This window comes from Solanum tuberosum, unplaced genomic scaffold, assembly GCF_000226075.1.
Source record: "Solanum tuberosum cultivar DM 1-3 516 R44 unplaced genomic scaffold, SolTub_3.0 scf00177, whole genome shotgun sequence".
Lineage (NCBI taxonomy): Eukaryota > Viridiplantae > Streptophyta > Magnoliopsida > Solanales > Solanaceae > Solanum > Solanum tuberosum.
Window position 1 is genome coordinate 829,691 of NW_006239101.1, and position 18,009 is coordinate 847,699.

The following is an 18,009-nucleotide window of genomic DNA, read 5'->3' on the forward strand; positions in this document are numbered from 1 at the left end:
ACAAAACCCCCCCCCCCCCCGCACCTCAGAGTTCGGGAAGGATAGAAGTAAACATAGGGGCCATCTAAGAGGATAAAGTGTTTTTCAACATTTTTTTTCTTTCATAGAGGGAAAAACGTAGGGTTAAGGTCTGCGTACACTCTACCCTCTCCAGATCCCACTTGTGGGATTAACACAGGGTATGTTGTTGTCTAGAGGGAACAAGTGTATCAAGATATCTAGACAACTTGAGATAACTAGTGGGAATCCAGAAGGAGTCTGCGCGATTAAGATTACATGAAATTTTTATAATATTTGTGCTAATATCACCTTATTGAAACTATAAAATTGAAATATGAAAGATGTTGCATTGAGGTAACAATGCTCCCAACAATGGCCAAACTTAGGATCATCAAAACTAGCTTAACTGAAACTCATATTGCATTAACCCATTGTGATGCAGTCTCCCCTTCTTTTGTAAGCCAACAGTCACCCCCAAAACTGACGAGATTAATTTATCTATCCTCTCTTACTAAGTTCATCGAAGATAGACTAATTGGTTTCAACTAGACTACAACTTGATGTGCCAAAGCAGCAACAAATTAGCAGAAAATCTATCATCTCATTACCAACAAACTCTTTATAAAAAATACTTTAGTATAACTTTAATTTCCTCAACCTCCTTCTTCCCCTAACTTTATGTTTTTACTTTTGAATTAAGTAGCCAAATTGCAGGTTTAACGGATCTCACTCATACCCCCACTACTTGTATGACTACAGTGGTGAGAAATTCCTACCAATGGGAGCAAGATGAATTGTTTGGACAACCCAAAAAGCACACCAAGATAGTCAATTTGAGATAGGCATAGAAATTATATATGTCAAATTATAAGGCTATGATAATCTACAAGGTGATGGGGCCTCTCAATAGAAGGTCTACCTTGGTTTTTGATGAATAAATCGCAAAGCAATAAAATACATAAGCAAAAATAGAACAGAGTAGACTAAATCAAGGATAGAAGGTGATTTTCATAAGTAACTGTAATGATTAAGGTCTTGGATTTGAGAGGTTTCAAGGGCTATCGATGGAACCTGATTCAATGAGATGGTCGTGGACACAAGTTCCTGCTACATAACTTCTTCCTAGTTTTACTGGTGTTTACAGCTTAGTTACATTTCTGCAAGGTTTTATAGCAGATTTATGGACACGACATGGGTGGAACTTCAACTTCAAAAGACAGCTCAATGACTGGGAGGTTCAGAGAGTAGCTGAATTTCTCAACATAGTGGAGCCTTTCAATGGACTTCAAACAAGGGAGGATATTCTATGATGGATAGGAAACAATAGAGGAGTATACAAAGTCAATAGAGCTTATAAACTATGGATCAGATAAACCAACAAACTACAAATTGTCATGGAAACAAATATGGAGAAGCAGAATACCCCATAAAGTATCTTGCTTTGTCTGGTTGTTGGCCAAAGAAGCAGCTATTACTCAAGACAATGTCATGAAGAGAGGGATAACCTTATGCTCTAGATGCTTCTTTGTGGGGAAACTTTAGAGACTGTTAACCATCTGTTTCTACACTATAAGAGTACAAGTACACTCAACAATAATGGAGAATCTTTTTTGAGTCTCAAAGGCATCTCTTAGACTATGCCTAGGAAAGTTTCGGAGGTTTTAAAGAGTTGGGAGGAAGCAGGAGTACTGGCAAAAGACAGAGGCAGATGGAGAACTACCCCTGCTGCAATATGGTGGGCAAATATGGAAAGAGAAGAACTCTAGGTGTTTGAGAGCATAGAGAAAAGTGTGCAGAAAGTGAAGCTCAACTCCATTTTGCTATTATGTTTTTGGTGTAATCAGTTATACTCAGATGATATTGTCTCAATAATTGATGTTTTAGTCTCAATTTAGCTATAGAGCAACAAGAATTGGGGCCACTTGTATATAAGGTTTCAGAACAACCCATTTACTGTTTTGTGATATAATAATAAGTTACCAAGTTCAAAAAAAAAAAAAAAAAAACTTCTTCCTATTTCTGGCCATGAAAACTGATATGGAATTCTGCTTTCATATAAAGGTTAAAGTAGAAAATTTTCATTGGTTGGTCACTTGTGAAGCTTATTCAGCCCAGCATAGTGAGGGGGATGGTCGTTTGCACTTAAGCCCTAAAGCTAGGTGAAAAACACACTGGGCACTTTGCCTCGCCTAATCGTAGCTTTAGTGTAGTCACCAAAGTGATGTGGTGTACACTTCATTGCAAATAGGCGTTGTTCTAAAAAGTTGACACTAAACAACAAAAAATTCACTTAATTGTACTATTTGAATTTTATTTTTTTATTTTTTTGATGACTGAGGTATCCGGGCCAGCTTTTGCACACCTTCAACTATTTGAATTTGTTTGTCGGTTTATATAATTGCTTTTTTCACTTAATTGTACTTTTTAAATTCATTTGTCCACATAATTGTTATTTATGGTCATAATTATTGTTCTTAAGTTTCATTTTTTATTTTTTATATATTTTTCTTCATTTGTGCCTTCCATTATTAAAATTTAAACCCCACACTTAATTTGCACTTTCCGTTTAAAGCTGCAACAGACCTCATTGCTTTTTTGCATCTTTCACTTCTGATAACATTGCACCTAAATTAGAAAATGAGGGGGATAAAAGGGGAAGGAAACACCTTCTGGTATCTTACCAACCAAAGACAGTAAATAGAGTCGATAATTTTTCTATTTTTCCAAAGCTAACATAGTTTAAATGCAAATGTACTCAGCCATCCTTTGTTTATATTAGTACACAAGCAGTATACAGAAGTAGAGAATCCACACAAAAGCATGATTCAACAAATAGTTCCAATCATCTGCACATCCACCAAGCAATTAAAATATATATAAAAAAGGTGTCATAAAGAAGTTACTAAATACATTCACTAAATTAACAACCACGGAATCAGGTAAATGGGGCAATTAATGGCTTTGAAGTTTCTCCTAACCTGAAAATGTGGGCTGTTAAGGCAACGAGCAACCTGACGAAAAAGAGGAACCATGCAGCGCTGAAATTCAGCAGGTTGTGTGGCTTCCAGAACTTCTTCAAGTTCCCCAAGAAAGAGAACTTCCTTTTGGCAATTAGTGACAGGCCAGTATTTCAACAAACCCCTTATAACTGTATCACACAACTTGTAATCCTTCTCCACAAACTGGACAATACAATACAACAATTGCTGATGATACATTGCAATTGGTTTTGGCTTGTGGAGCGGTATGAGAGCTCGAACAAGAAAAAGTTTATGTTCCTCTTTCATTGGCAACGCGAAACCATTTATAATACTCCCTAGGATCTCCAAAAGTTCCCCTATTCCACTGTGCCTCTCAGTCTCATATATAAACCTATAAAAGATATTATTAATTGCTTTCCTGATAAATGGCCTATGCACCATAAATTTACCATATATCCGGTGAAGAATCGTTTTCAAATACTCTCTCTCCCTTGGGTCCTCAGACTCAAACGAATCCAATAACTTCAACACAAACGAATGATCAATAAACCTTTTAGCCACCTTTGTATCAGTATCTGCTGAAACTATATATCTCAATAACAACTCATATACCAACTGTAAATGCGGCCAAGACGCCTCGAGATACTGTTCTTCCTCTTCAGGTTCCACATTTTCTGACCCAGTATTCTCATGAGACGCCGGAGGCAAGCACCGGAATATATTAACAGATATCATTTTCAACATTTCTTCCTGATTAATTTCACTGATTTTCAAAGAATTAGATTGAACGCAATCCACAAGCTCTGCTAGTGTTTGTCGTTTGATCTCTTTTTCCCTAACCATTTTCATAGTATCATTGAAATCAAATTGGTAGCAACAGACCTGAAGTTTCCTTAAGAAAAAACTCTGCCGTTCAGCCATTGGCACGTCCTTCAACATTGGAAGTGCCTCAATTGTTCCCGGCGCCGGAACTGCTGCTGACATCACTGTCTGCTGCGGCGTCGAATTGTTCATCATTCCAAAACCAGCACCAGCACCGGCACCTCTAGAAGCATGATTCACTACCACATTGGATGTTGAAACCGACCCGGAACTCCGATTACCTGACGCAGCAACCACGAAATCCGAAGGATCCGATTTCGGCACCTTTTTATGCCCTCGCTTAATAATTTTATTCAACATTCTTCTCTTTTTCTCTCCTCCAATCAATACAAAATAAAATAAATAAATAAAAACCTAACCCTAAATTCTTACGTTTATTAGCATTTATCAAACATTAAAAACCAAAACATATTCTCCTCCTTATGTACAAAAATTAAAATTGAGATCAGCAATAATTACGAACACTTGATTCTCGCAATGTGTCAATTTTCAAATGCGGATCTATTGAACGAATCGTAGAGAGAGGAGAAACTGAACAGGTAGATAGGAGGGATGATCCATGATTGTCCGGCAGGGATGACGGTGATCGGAAAGCGATTTTCCGGCGAACAATCAGAGAAAATGGAGGGAGAGATATGTAAATAGAGAGAATTAAGAGATATGGTAAAATGGAAAATAGCAGTAGTGAGAGAGAGGAGGGAAGAGAAAGAAGGGAGAAAAAAGTGACCAAAGTAGGGATAATTTAAAATAGAGGGACTGTTAATGGAAAATATTAGTATTTTTTTTCTTTCATTTTATTCCTTTCTTGTGCATAAATTTTTTTTAAAAATAAAATCCCATCAAAATTTTATTGATTGTAAAATTGGAAATAATAACTCTAATAATCACCATTAAGGGTTGTGTTAGAATAGAGAGGATCTTTCCGTCTTTAACAAAAGGTCTCGATTATGAATATAAAAGATAGTTTGATACATAAAGTTCTCGTGTTAATCGAATTTGGGAAAAGGCAACAATAGAAAAAAATGGGTAGGACGTTTCGTCCTTCGCATGACTTATACGACGTGAATCTGATTTAGTCAAGGTCGGGGCACCATATAGGTGTGTGTAGTATAAAGATGGAAGAAACTCCTCAACAATTAACTAGAATTTTTGGGTTTGAGTCCTAAAATAAAGAAACAATTGATATGGAACATTTTTCCCTTTAATGAGCTCTACGCAATGCGAATATGAATTAGTCGAATCCTAAAGCGGAGTATCAAATACTTCATGGAAAACTTTTTTAAAAATTACAATAAGCATTTGAAGTTGTGGTGAAATTCCTCAATTCTTAAACAGAGGTCTCAGATTTAAAGTTGAAGAATTGAGGAACCTCTACTAAAAAAATTCTCTTTTTAATAAACTTTGCAAAATACAATTCTGAATGAGTCGAATCAATAATTTTAAATACCAAATAAATATACAAAAGATAATTATTAACAAGATAAAGAAGAAAGAGCACTTGTGAGTTGAAACAAAAGCAACAAGAAAAAGTAGTAGATACCAACCTACTTTGTGGTTTAGATGGAACTACACCAAATGAACTACCAACCCAACAAATACATGACAAATATTAAGTGGTGATATGGTGTCAAAGAAGGCAAAAAAGTTTACTCGTGTAATCATATATATCCTTTACCCTTTTATATATGCAAATTTTATATTTTATATGAATTAGTTTTTAATATTTTTTAGAAATATTGTTTCAAAATACTTTTATTTTTTGAAATTGTGATAATTTTGAAGTGCAAGAATTGATGCTTCTAACTTTTGTGAAGTGATTTACATATGTATAAATTATACATAAAAAATACCATTTGTCACAAATATATAATTATACATATTTTGAAATATTATAGTGAACTAAAACTTATTTAACCCTCTAAAATAGTATTATGTTTTTTAAGATAGGTGGAGTAAAAAAAGATTAAGAAGTAATAAATTTGAGAAAAACTACTTCACTTATTATTTTAGTGTTAGTCGTCTGTTTCACAATGAAATTGGTTGCAATAGAAAGAGCACGAAGCACTAGTGCTACAAGGTCAATTTATATATACATATCTATATATAAAAAAAATACTTTTTTGTGGGTAACGCAAGAGTTGACACACCAATGATAAGCCTTTACTTGTAGGTCAAGTATCCAATTTTATCGCGCATTCAAAGATGTTGCCTAACCATGGATAAATCTGGATGTAAATCATAGAAGACCAAGATTCAAATCTCAGTATCGATGAAAAAACATCTAGTGAGCTTCTCTCATCAACCTAAGCCTTAATTAGCACATGAATCGATGCATTTGCTAGTTGGAGGTCATGTCTAGGTGCACAAATTATCTAATACTTGTATTAGTAGAAAATAACACATATTATGTGAATTTAGTCATAATGCACATGAGCTGATCAAAACACCACGACTGCAATAAAATTAAAAAAAGGTGTTACCTCCGATCGAACCAAGAAGAGAACTTCGGTGAGCACAAGCTAGCCTGATGATATCAAAGAACGTGAAACTAAACACAAACAAATAAATAAATGGAGTTAATTTAGTAAACCAGAAATATCAGAAGGCAAACCCGAATACCAAAGGATCATTTGGCACACGGGATGAGATAAGCAAGGATATCGTATGAATTAGAGAGGGTAATGTGTTCTCAAGCCTTACCCCCTACCTTGAAAAGGTACAAATGTTTTTCCGATAGACCCTTAGCTCGAGCAAAGCATATCAAAGAGTGAACCAGTTTTTATGCACTCAAGGTAAAGGAAACAGTTTCTCAAGCAAAATTAAACAAAAGTGGTAATATTGTCATTCAGAAGGGTCTATAATGACCCTTAGATGAAAACTCATTCCAATGTGTTGTACTCTGCACATTAGGGTAAACTCGAGATAGTTTTTTACTAACATAGTATGTTATAAAATAACATCTGAACATTAGTCTAAGGGGAAAATTTGGGAAGAAACCAAGAAAAAATAAAAAATTATACAAATGGAATATCATATCCAGATTTTTACACTAGAAGCATCGATAGCAAGTCGTGTCATGTCAATATTGAGGATTTAAAATCAGCAAATGATGGTTTCCAATCCAGACCCCAAGTAAACATTTGTGCTGCAGACGTCGTTCAATGAGGTTTAAAAAAAAACTTCATGTTATGGACACTGCAACCTTCAAGTGCTGTATTTCAGAGTCACTTCGTTGATCTGAACGGGAGTTTTGGGTCGATAATGGTCATCAGTATCTACCTCTTCAATTTCCTGAGGGCCATAATAAACCATGTAACATTAAAGGAGACCAAAAGAACGATAGAAGAAAGAAATTTCATTACAAAAATTGTAAATGAAATAAGCAACCAAATTCGAATTTGCATATTTAGTTTTTTGTTCTTCGTTTTACCCCATTCTTAGCTCCATTTTTACATTGCATCGATGTTTTACTTATAGTTGTGTTATACTTTGGATTAATTTCATTTGGTCATTCTTTTTATTACTTGAGCTGGATGATGAAAAATAATGTTGTGCATCAGGACAAGGTGGGAGTGGCCTTTGTGGTGGACAAGATGAGAGAAACGAAATTGAGATGGTTTGGACATGTGAAGAGGAGATGATCAAATGCCCTATTAAGGAGGTGAGATAGATTGGTAGGGGTGGGTATAAAGAGGGGTCGAGGTAGGCCGAAGAAGTATTGATGAGAGGTGATTAGACAAGACATGACCCAACTCCAACTTACCAAGAACATGACTTTAGATAGGAGGATATGGAGGTCGCGAAGTAGGTAGAAGAGACAAGGTAGTTGAGGGTTGTCTCAGTATCCCGCGGGATAGGCTTGGTGGTAAGATAGTATTAGCAGTATTCTCGTAGTTTCCTGTTCTTGGATTACTGGTACCACCTGTTGTTTCTTGTGCTTCCTTTATCACATTATTCTGCTTTGTATGATCTGTTACACTTCCTCTATTATTTGCTATGCCTTATAATCTTATTTGGTATGCCTTATTATACTATAATCTTATTTGTTATGTCCTGTTCTACCTCTGTATTTTCCCTTTCAAACTACCTTGTTATGTGTTACTTGAGCCGAGGGTCTTCCACAAACAACTTCTCTGTCTCCATGAGGTAGAGGTAACGTATGCATACACTCTACCCTCCCCAGACCCCACTTGTGGAAATACACTGGGTATGTTTTGTTATCCACACCATTCAGGACTTGGATTACTACAAAATGCTAAATGATATGGGAAGGCAGTGAAATATCAGATGCTTATCTGCATTGTCTTCTATACAACAACTGATAGAACAAAGGAGAAGGTAACTAGTACCTGCACGATATCCTCTCCCTTTATTACACGCCCAAATACATTGATCTTGTCATTCAGATCTGGAATTGGTGCAGTTGTTATAAACAGATCAAATCCTCCACCTTCATGATTTGTTTTTGAAGTACCAAGCATAAATGCTTCGTGCTTCAGGCTGAATATAGAGAACCGTAACTTAGTGATCAATGAAAACAATTGTATATCAAGACTACTGTTTAGACCAAAAAACAGCAAATAAGATTAACCAAACCTCGTGTCTAGTCGACTGTAATGTTTTCCCCTCGAAGTCCAATCTTCTGTACCTTCAGGTTTATCAACTTTACTACCATGGATTACAAAGTGCTTTATTACACGATTAAATCGCATCCCTTTGAAGTGGCCCTTCTGACTGCAAAGGCATTTTATAGAGTTTATGCATATGACAAGCATTTAGAGTATAACCACAAATGCAGAGAACTTGATTCGCAGAGCCTCTTCATGCAACTACTATAATACTAGATAAAGAAACATGTATCATTGCCAGCAGGCCCAACTGCACAACTTATACATAGTGAACTCTAGCAAATTAGCATGATACATCTCCACCGGCACATTTCCTAGATTTTGGTTCTACTTCTACATGATGTTATGCTTTAGTATTCATTTATTGATCACTGTGACACTGAAATTACCAGTCAGAGAATTAAAGGTTCCCTTTCGGATAACAAAGAAGATGAACTACTTCTTAAGAAGAGAACTCTTTAATAAGCCCTCATCTGGAGATCAAAGTTTGAAGACTTGGGGTTCATATAAACGGTGGGGAATTGATCAAGAAATAAGCTTTATATCATTTTGTAAAGATGTGACATCTAGGCCTAACTCAACCCCAAAAGTTAGCTCATGAGGGGGGATTACCCAAGTCCATAAGTAGACCATCAATTCATTACCCAACCAATGTGGGACTCTAATCCACTATCACATTTCATCAGCATGAATCTCAAAACCAACATCAACACATGCTTCTAGACACTCCCCCACCCACCCCCACACGCCCACCCCCAAAGTATCGACCACTGTATAGTGAAGAAAAAACTTAAGGTAACACGAATACAAATGCAGCACATCATTTCAATGGAACATTGCCATAGACATAAACCAAAGATAATGAAGTACGCACCAGAAATCAACAAATTCCTCAACAATGTCAGGAGAACCATCCTTGTAAAGTTCCACAGTTATCAATCCTTTTGAGGTGGTTATGGACTGAAAAAGTTTAAAAGAGTTCAGAAAGGGAAGAGAATCAAGCAGAGCCAAACAACCAAATGGGGTAGCGAATTATCCAATCGTACCCAAAATACACAAAAGAATAGAACTTGTAAAAAACAAACAAAACAGTAGTAAACAGTCATTTGCCTCCATTTACGTAAGTCCCAAAAAGGGCATTTTTCTCATAAAATGACTCATTAATACTTGGAAGTTAATCATATGCTGTGGCAAGAGCACGTGCTCGAAGTAGGAAGAAGGAAACTAGAAAAGGAGACTTGAAGCAGATCCCTAGCATTACTTCTGTATACAAAGTTCTGATATTTTATAAGAACCAGTAGTAAAATACTTGTTTCTTTTAACAAATCAGAGATTGAAATCACTCATGCGACCACTTCCATATAAATTGCAGAAGAAATTTTCTGTACTCACAGCATATGTAGGGCCATTGACATCAGATCTCTTATGCTCAATAAATGTACTTTCACCCTGCAACATGCAAACAGAAATATGCATTAAGCACAGAAAAAGAATAACCAAAAATTTCATCAGCATCAGTTCCCCTATTCTTGTTCAAGCCCAGATGATCTCATAGTGTGGATTGCAGTGTTATCAAAAGCAAAAAATGCAAAATAGTGGTAATATCCGTTGGGGCTTTAAGCGCAAATAAAGTGCGGGTTGTAATGAAAAAAGGTGCAAAGGGAGAAAATACAACTATATATGTTTAGTCTAAGATTAATAATTATAAACATGAATGACAAATATATGAACAAAGAATTTGAAAAAAATATGATAAAGAGAAATATCAATTGTTCTACAAAAGAGGCTGATGACAATAAAGTCCACATTAAGCGACATGAGACGCTGAACACACTTTGACCCTCGCTTCAGGGCTTAAGCGCGCTTTTGACAACACTGGTGGATTGTGACATCAGTTCAGAAAGATGGAAGTCCCAAAAAGTCTAAATAGGGTGTGGGTGTGGGGGGTTACAGGTCCACTATCACTATGAGGCAGGAAACCAATCCCTCCTACAAGTCAAGAATTATGAAATTCTCACAACAGCAAGGTCTACTCGAAAAGAATTCTGTTAATTGAAACTTTTAACTGTGACAAATGCAATTTATACAGTGGAAGTATCTCACATCTCAGACCATCACAAGCTACAAATAATTCAATCCCATTTTTTTCTAACTGGACAAAACAATTTATCATCAAGCAAGAATTGAAATTGCAGTTATTCATACCTCAGTACTTGACAAGTCATCCTGTGTCTGAATCATTGACCTAGAAGAAAATTATCAAGTGTAAGGTCAGTGAACATTCATATAGCCAGCCAGACCCAATTTGATTGGGATTGAGGCTAAGTTGTTGTTATTGTTATAATTTACTTAAAAATGATCGATAGACTTACAGTATCCCATAAATTAATTAAAAAGTTACATGTACGGATTGCTCACGACACAAGTGCGAAAAACTTTAGTGATAATCGCATTCGCTCAGAAAATGTGCATTTTATGAAGATTTTCCACATGAAGAGTTGCTTTTGACTTACTAATGAGATTTCTTTTGACAAGGTACAAATGGGGCTTTTATTAAATAAAAGTAGTTTTTCCTGAATATTATATGAATCCATGAACCATTAAGAAATAAGAGCTACATTTAACATGTGTCAAATTAAGGCAACGACCGTTGATACCCCGGGGGTTTGTAAAAACAGCAGAATGCCTTGGAGGTATAAATTTTAGCCTGCAGTCAAAAGCTGAAAAAATGATCACTTCTTTTTTTTTTTTTTTTTGATTTGCACCGGGTGTCCGAGAACCACTAGAGTCTAAAGTTTTGCCCTTGTAGAATCACATTCATAAAATTTTGAATGTTCCCTTTGGTGTAAAGTTCACAACCTCTTGGTTTAGTTGCCAAGAAACCCATGCAATTCCTTGCTATCAGTACCCAAAAACAAGCGCAAAACCTTTACACATCCAACCGCCGATTTATGTTCTCCACTACACTATAGTTAAGCCCATGCTAAATAACATAGACACAACTGAAGTTCAATGTCAGACTCAAATATGGATGGCAACACAGGAATACGGAAGTTTCAAATTTTCTTCTTTTTTATTTTTTTAATTTATCTTATTTTTTGATAAAACGGAAATTTTGAATTTAAGGGTACATGATATCGAATCACATGTTTACATATACAAAAAAATTTATTCAATCCACCAAAAAAATAAAAAAAGTAAGCAATCAAATAACGACCATAAATTTCATACATCATAACACCAAAAAGAGTAGATTCAAATAATTCAATATCATAACGAGTTTTTTAAGTAGAATAGTTAGATCTGTCCATGACATGTTACTTGTCTCAAATCATTTTTGCCATTCAATATAAGCTAGAGTTGTCAGAAAACATACAGTGATTTATCCATTAATGATGAAAACCAATATCAATGTGATCACTAACAGCAAACCATGTTCAAAACTAGGAGCTGCAAACAGAGGGGATGAATTGGCTATGGGTAGGTTGAATATGGATAAAATATACGAGCCATCCATATTTAACACGGAGAACACAAGCTAATTGTCAGAATAAGCTTAGACTCCCAAGAAAACGAGAATTCATAAAAAATACACCCTCCGTTTCAATTTGTTTTTCTTACTTTCCTTTTTAGTCCATTCAAAAAAGAATGACTCTTTTCTTTTTTGGCAACTCTTTAATTTCAACTTTCCATGTGACACGTTTAAGAGCACAAGATTAAAGGACATTTGGGTCATTCTACCTATCTTTAGTAAAAGACCACAAAATCAAAAAATTTCTTCACCTTCTTAAGCTTCGTGCCAAGTCAAAACCAGACAATCAAATTGAAACAAAGGGAGAACAAGCAGGCAAATGAGTATTGATAATATGGATATTCATATTATCCATTTTTAGTGGATAAAATCCATATTTGATCCATTTTTAAATGGCAGTTATCCAAACCATATCTAATGGATCGAATCAGATGGTTACTTGTTTATTAAAACCATTTTGCCAAGCCTAGTCAGAAGTAAAACACTATCAGAAAACCTTGGTGTCAGAACGAAAGAAAGCCTCATAGCTCATCAGCAGGAGCTTTTCTGCCATTAGAGTCTTGTCACTACAGATTCTTATAACATGGATGTTTTCATAGTACCTGTGGTTCGGAAACATTGGGTGTTTAGGAAACTTAGACCAGTTGCACAGGTTTTCCTTCATTTCCACACATTCTTGGATTTCAAGGTAAACAGTTGACCTTGGGATGATAAAGATCAACTCTGACCAATTTACATAACAGGCCATTAACTCATCCATTCAAAACTCGTCTGTCTGTAAAGATACAGAGATGATCTAAATCGATTCCATCATCTTGCATATGATCTTATAAGCAATAAATTCATTTATGTATGCAAGAGGAAAACATGTAAACACTAATCCAAAAGGAGTTTGGTTTTGTTTTAAATTGCTACTTTATTATTATTACTTCTATTCTTATGTTGTGAAGATAATGAGCGCATTGGTGAAAATTTGGACCCTAGTACTAAATACTTCTTAAGTATGGAGTACTGAAATATTAGGGACCCAAACAACGCATTTATAAGGATTCACACATACAACCCCTACTAGCTTGGGATTGAGACATAGTAGTTGTTATAGTATTTCTATCTTTATAATAATGGTAGCCGAATTAACTTGTGCACACCTTGACTATCACGCCATATACCTGCATCCTCTTAATAGTGCATGTTCGGTTAACTCTGTCAACCAAGATTTAGACATATGGCAATTAACTTTTAATTGAACCTTGCTCTGCCATGATCTTCAGACCCCTTAATGCACAACTCACCCCATCATTCGTAAATGTTGACACATCCTCCAATCCATCCACTAAAAGGACAAAATATCTTCAGTCATTTAGGTGTAATGTATGTTGGAGTTATTTTTGCATCATATGGGTTAAAAAGTAAAGAAGTTTGCTTTTTCTCCCTAAATTTGCTTTACTACTTTCATATAATTGTACCTATAAACCACCAGTTTTGAACTGTACGCCATTGATTCTCGGGGATTTCACAGTTACAAGAACATAAAAACAGTCGTACCCACACAGGTTTATCTCTTTTTCAGCTTGTGCTCCATACGTAAAATCCAAACCAAAACTAAGCTCGACATATCAATGAACAGCTCAAAAATCACGAAATTTATACCCTACAAGCAACTAGAACAAGCATCTGAGATAGCTACAACAATACTAGTACGTACAAAGAAAGGATTTTGACAAACCTTCGAGACCAGTGTCTATAAGTAGCAAACAGGAAAAACACCATTACAGCAACGATTAATCCATAAAGAATAATCGTAGGGACACTAATTCCACTTGGCCCCTTCTTCTTTTTGCTTTGCAGCAAAAGAGCTTGTGGTTTTATTTTCGCCATGAGTCCTGGGCTTTGCAGGTAAAAATATCTGAATTTTCAAAAAAAACAAGACCAAATTAAAACATATTTTACCAAGCAAAACCAACAAAAACAATATAAATATTTCGAGAACAACCACACCAAAAATACAATTTGAATCTAAGATGTGTTCCCAGATAGCAAAGCTAAAATCAGTTTCAAAAATCAACTTAATGGACCAAAATAAAATTTCATTCCCCATTTAATTCTTTAAAATTCTTATCCGTCTTCACAAATTTATTGAATCACCAGCCACTCAAAATCCCATATTCAGATGCAAAAAAATCAACTACATACCCAGCGTAATCCCACAAAGCAAGGAGGTAAAAGTGCACGCAGACCTTACCCCCTCTTCCCTTGGAATAGCGAGACTATTTCCAATAGACCCTCAGCTCAAGGGAAAAAACAATCCAAAGCAGTATAGAGAAAGGAATAGCAGAAATGAAGAAGTAATGGCAAAATACTATAGACAACCATCCCGAACAGTACTCAAAACAAGATAATACGATAATCTATGAACAAAAAAGAAAAAAACATATCGTAACCAAACTCAAAGGTCAATAAACTATAAGATCAATACTACAAGCTGATACAGAAAAATCACATTTTTATATTTGCAATCAACTTGATAATTACATAAAAGAAAAAACCCCCAAAAATACTTGAACTTTATATTTCCTAAATTGAAGTTCCAAGCAAAATTCATCAACACAGTCTAACATATTAAAAAAAAAAAAAAAAACTTTAAGCTCTTTCCATAAACATGGGATTTGCTTAAAACACTCCCTGAACCGATCTGAATCTATTTCTTTTCAAATTAACACATGAAAATTTCAGATTCTACTTAAATTTACAAAATCAAGACATTTATTTAACATATTGTACCTAAATTATGCGAAAAATAAACCCTAGCTACAATTACGATTCGATTTTTTAACAGAAAAATCAACTCAAATATGAAAATTTGAATTAAAATTGTAAGTCACCTGAGAAAAAATTGAATTGTTTTTCGTTGTTCTTCACTGTCGCTTCGTTGTCTACTCGGTGGAGACAGAAGAGAAGAATATACACTTAAATTTTGTTTAATTTTCAAAACTTTACTTTAATAAATAGTGACTTAAATTAATTACTCAAGCCAAATGCCTAAAAATAAAAATTTATGACCTTTTTTTTTTGTTTTCTATCCTATAGTATTTAATATTTATATTGACATCCGATTAGATTCAAGTTTATGCATTGTAAGGTCCATTTCTCGAGGTAGCACATGGTTTTTTTTTCATTTCCTAGAGCTATTGTTTCATCAAATTTTTGAAAATCGCTTATTCTATAATAAGTATTTTTATCAAAATAATTTTTAGAAAAAGAGAAAAAAATATTATGTTTGATCAATTATTTGGAAAATATTTATCTAGTAACTGACAAATATATTGTATGAGATAAGACAACTAGTTGCACTAAAGAAGCAACTACATCAATGATTGGGGTATTGAGAGGTACCTAGTGGTCATCAAGAAGATTTGGTGGAGAAACCCTAGGTAAAGTGACAGGCAAGAAGGTTGCATATACCAAGTTAGTGGAGTTCATGGACGTGAAAGAGAAGCAAATGCTTAAAAAGGTCTATAAGGCGGCGAAGACAATAGCTAAATTGGCGGTTACAACGATTAAGATTGCAATTTTCAAATAATTGTATGTTGAGCTAGGGGATAAGAAATGGTATAGGCTCGCAAAAGTGAGAGAGAGAAAGGTTCGCGACTCGAATCAAGTGAAGTGCATCGAGGATGAGGAAGACAAGGTATTGGTGGAAGAGACCTCCATTAAGCAAAAATGATAATCATACTTTCACAAACTTTTAAACAGGGAATTGGACAAAGACATTATGTTGAGGAGATCAGACGTGCTATTAGTAGGATATTGAGCAGGGAAAGAGTGATCTGTCCCAATGATATTTCGGTGAAATTTTGAAAGAACACATACAAATTAGGTTTAGAGTGGTTAACTGAATTGTTTGATGTTATTTTAAAGACGTCAGAAATGTCTGACAAATGAAGGTGGAGTACAATAGTTCCTTTGTACAAGAGCAAGGAACAAGAGCAAGGATGATATCCAAAATTGTAACAATACAGGAGTATCAAATTGTTAAGCCACATGATGAAGGTTTGGAAGAGAGTGGTGGAAATGAGGGTGAGGAGAGGGGTATCAATTTTTTAGAATCAATTTGGATTCACGTTGATGTCGAGATGATCGATTATTGAATCCATCTATCTTGTGCGACACTAGTGGAGAAATATAAGAAAATGAGCAGGGGCCTACTTATGGTATTCAATGACCTTAAAATGGCTTATGACAAATTCTCGAAGAGATTATGAGCATTTTCCAGTTGAGCAATGATTAGTTCTTAGCCTTTTCTTATTTGTCTTGCTGGCGAATGAGTTGACGCGGTCTGTTCAAAAGAAGATTTGATGGTGTATGATATTTGCGAACGACATAGTAGTCTCAAGTACATGTTAGGTTGGAGATTTAGAGACAAACTTTAGGGCTCAAAAGGTTTAGTTAAGCAAGACCAAAATAAAATATTTGGAGTCCAAATTCAGTATTGCGCTAGATGAAGCAAATGTAGAAGTGATGCTCGCTACACAGACTATTCTCAAAAGAGAAAAATTTAAGTATCTTGAGTTCATAATCTAGATAAGTAGAGACACTCACAATGCTGCCACACATCAGATTGAGATGACATGAATGAAATGAAGGCTTACCTCTGTAGTCTTATGTGATTATAAGGTACCACTTAAACTTAAAAATAATTGTTACATAGTTATGGCTAGACTGTCCTTGTTATATGGGGTGAAGTGCTTACCAATCAAAAACACACATATTCAGAAGTTACATGTTGTGGAGATGAGAATGTCGAAATGGATGTGTTGGGACATACTAGAAACGACAAGATTACAAATGAATTTATCTAGGAGAAGGTGAGAGTGATCTTTGTGGCGGACAAGATGAGAAAAACGAGACTAAGATGGTTTGAGCATGTAAAGAGGAGGTGTGCAGACATCCGATGAGGAGATGCGAGAGACTAGTTGTAGGGGTACCCAAGGAGTAAAGGTAGGCCAAAAAAAATATAATGGAGAGGTGTCAAGGAAATGACTCTAATAGAAAGAAGTGGGCGTTACATATTAGTGTAGAAGGTTAGTTGGAGTAGAGTGTTGTTTTGTGTTGCTTTTGTTACCTATTGTCATATATTGTGTATTGTATTTCGATTAACACACTATTTTAATGTTAATATTGTTTCTTTCTTGTAGGTTCTACATTGCTTTTCGTATTAATTGTTATACTTTCTTCATTATTTTCTTCCTCTTTTACTTGGGCTTGATACACTTGAGCTAAGAATCTTTCGAAAACAACCTCCCTACCTCCACGAGGTAGTGATAAGATCTGCATATGCTTTACCTTCCTCAAACCTCACTTAATGAAATTTCACTAAATAATAAGCTTTACCTTCCTCAAATCTCACTTAATGAGATTTCACTAAATATATTATTGTTCTTGTTATTGTTAGAGTATCAAATTAAGGGAAAATGCAATGTCAAAGCTCATTTTACAAGTAATTCAAAAAAAATAATTAATTAAGTAGTTAATGTAAAAAGTTGTTTAAAAACACTTCAAACTTTTGATAAATATTTCAAATTTTTAAAACTCTGTATATGTTGCCCTATATAATGTTAGCTTTGGGTTTATTATTTTTTCATATATTGCTTTAACTATAAAAAAACAAAACATTACACCATTATCTAATGATGCAATAACTTATGAAATTTTAGACTATGACTTAATATTTTTCAAAGATTTTCAGTTTATTCAATAAGAATATTTAAATCATGATTTGAAAGGTCCAAAAATAAGAGAAATAAAAGATGAACCACTTACTAAGAAATTGTCCCAAAAAGTGATAAACGATGAGAGTTTCACATAATACTATTATAAGACATGAATATTGAATCTAATTTGAGTTCTAAAATTAACTCTAAAATAAAGATTGTCCAAGATCTCATAAAAAAAAAATTTCATCCCTAAAGTCACCACTAAAATTGTC

At 34.8% G+C, this 18,009-nt stretch overlaps 2 protein-coding genes across 2 annotated transcripts in view; both read right to left on the bottom strand.

Moving 5' to 3' along the window:
* The window catches only part of LOC102581890 (serine/threonine protein phosphatase 2A 57 kDa regulatory subunit B' beta isoform), a 12,465-nt gene extending 7,864 nt beyond the window's left edge, over positions 1–4,601 (bottom strand). The window contains exon 1 of the mRNA XM_006354321.2: positions 2,979–4,601. Within this exon, the coding sequence (XP_006354383.1) occupies positions 2,979–4,163 (1,185 nt within the window). The 5' untranslated portion in view covers positions 4,164–4,601. The remainder of the gene's footprint in view (positions 1–2,978) is intronic.
* A 2,081-nt stretch (positions 4,602–6,682) lies between these two features.
* Positions 6,683–15,031, bottom strand: LOC102582418 (peptidyl-prolyl cis-trans isomerase CYP21-4-like). Its single transcript, XM_006354323.2, has 8 exons — positions 14,906–15,031; positions 13,750–13,929; positions 10,697–10,736; positions 9,884–9,940; positions 9,366–9,451; positions 8,460–8,597; positions 8,213–8,363; positions 6,683–7,154 (listed from the first exon to the last, which is right to left on the bottom strand). The coding sequence occupies exons 2-8, from the start codon at positions 13,899–13,901 to the stop codon at positions 7,068–7,070; spliced, it is 711 nt and encodes a 236-aa protein (XP_006354385.1). The 5' UTR covers positions 13,902–13,929; positions 14,906–15,031; the 3' UTR covers positions 6,683–7,067.
* Between the last annotated feature and the right edge of the window lie 2,978 nt (positions 15,032–18,009).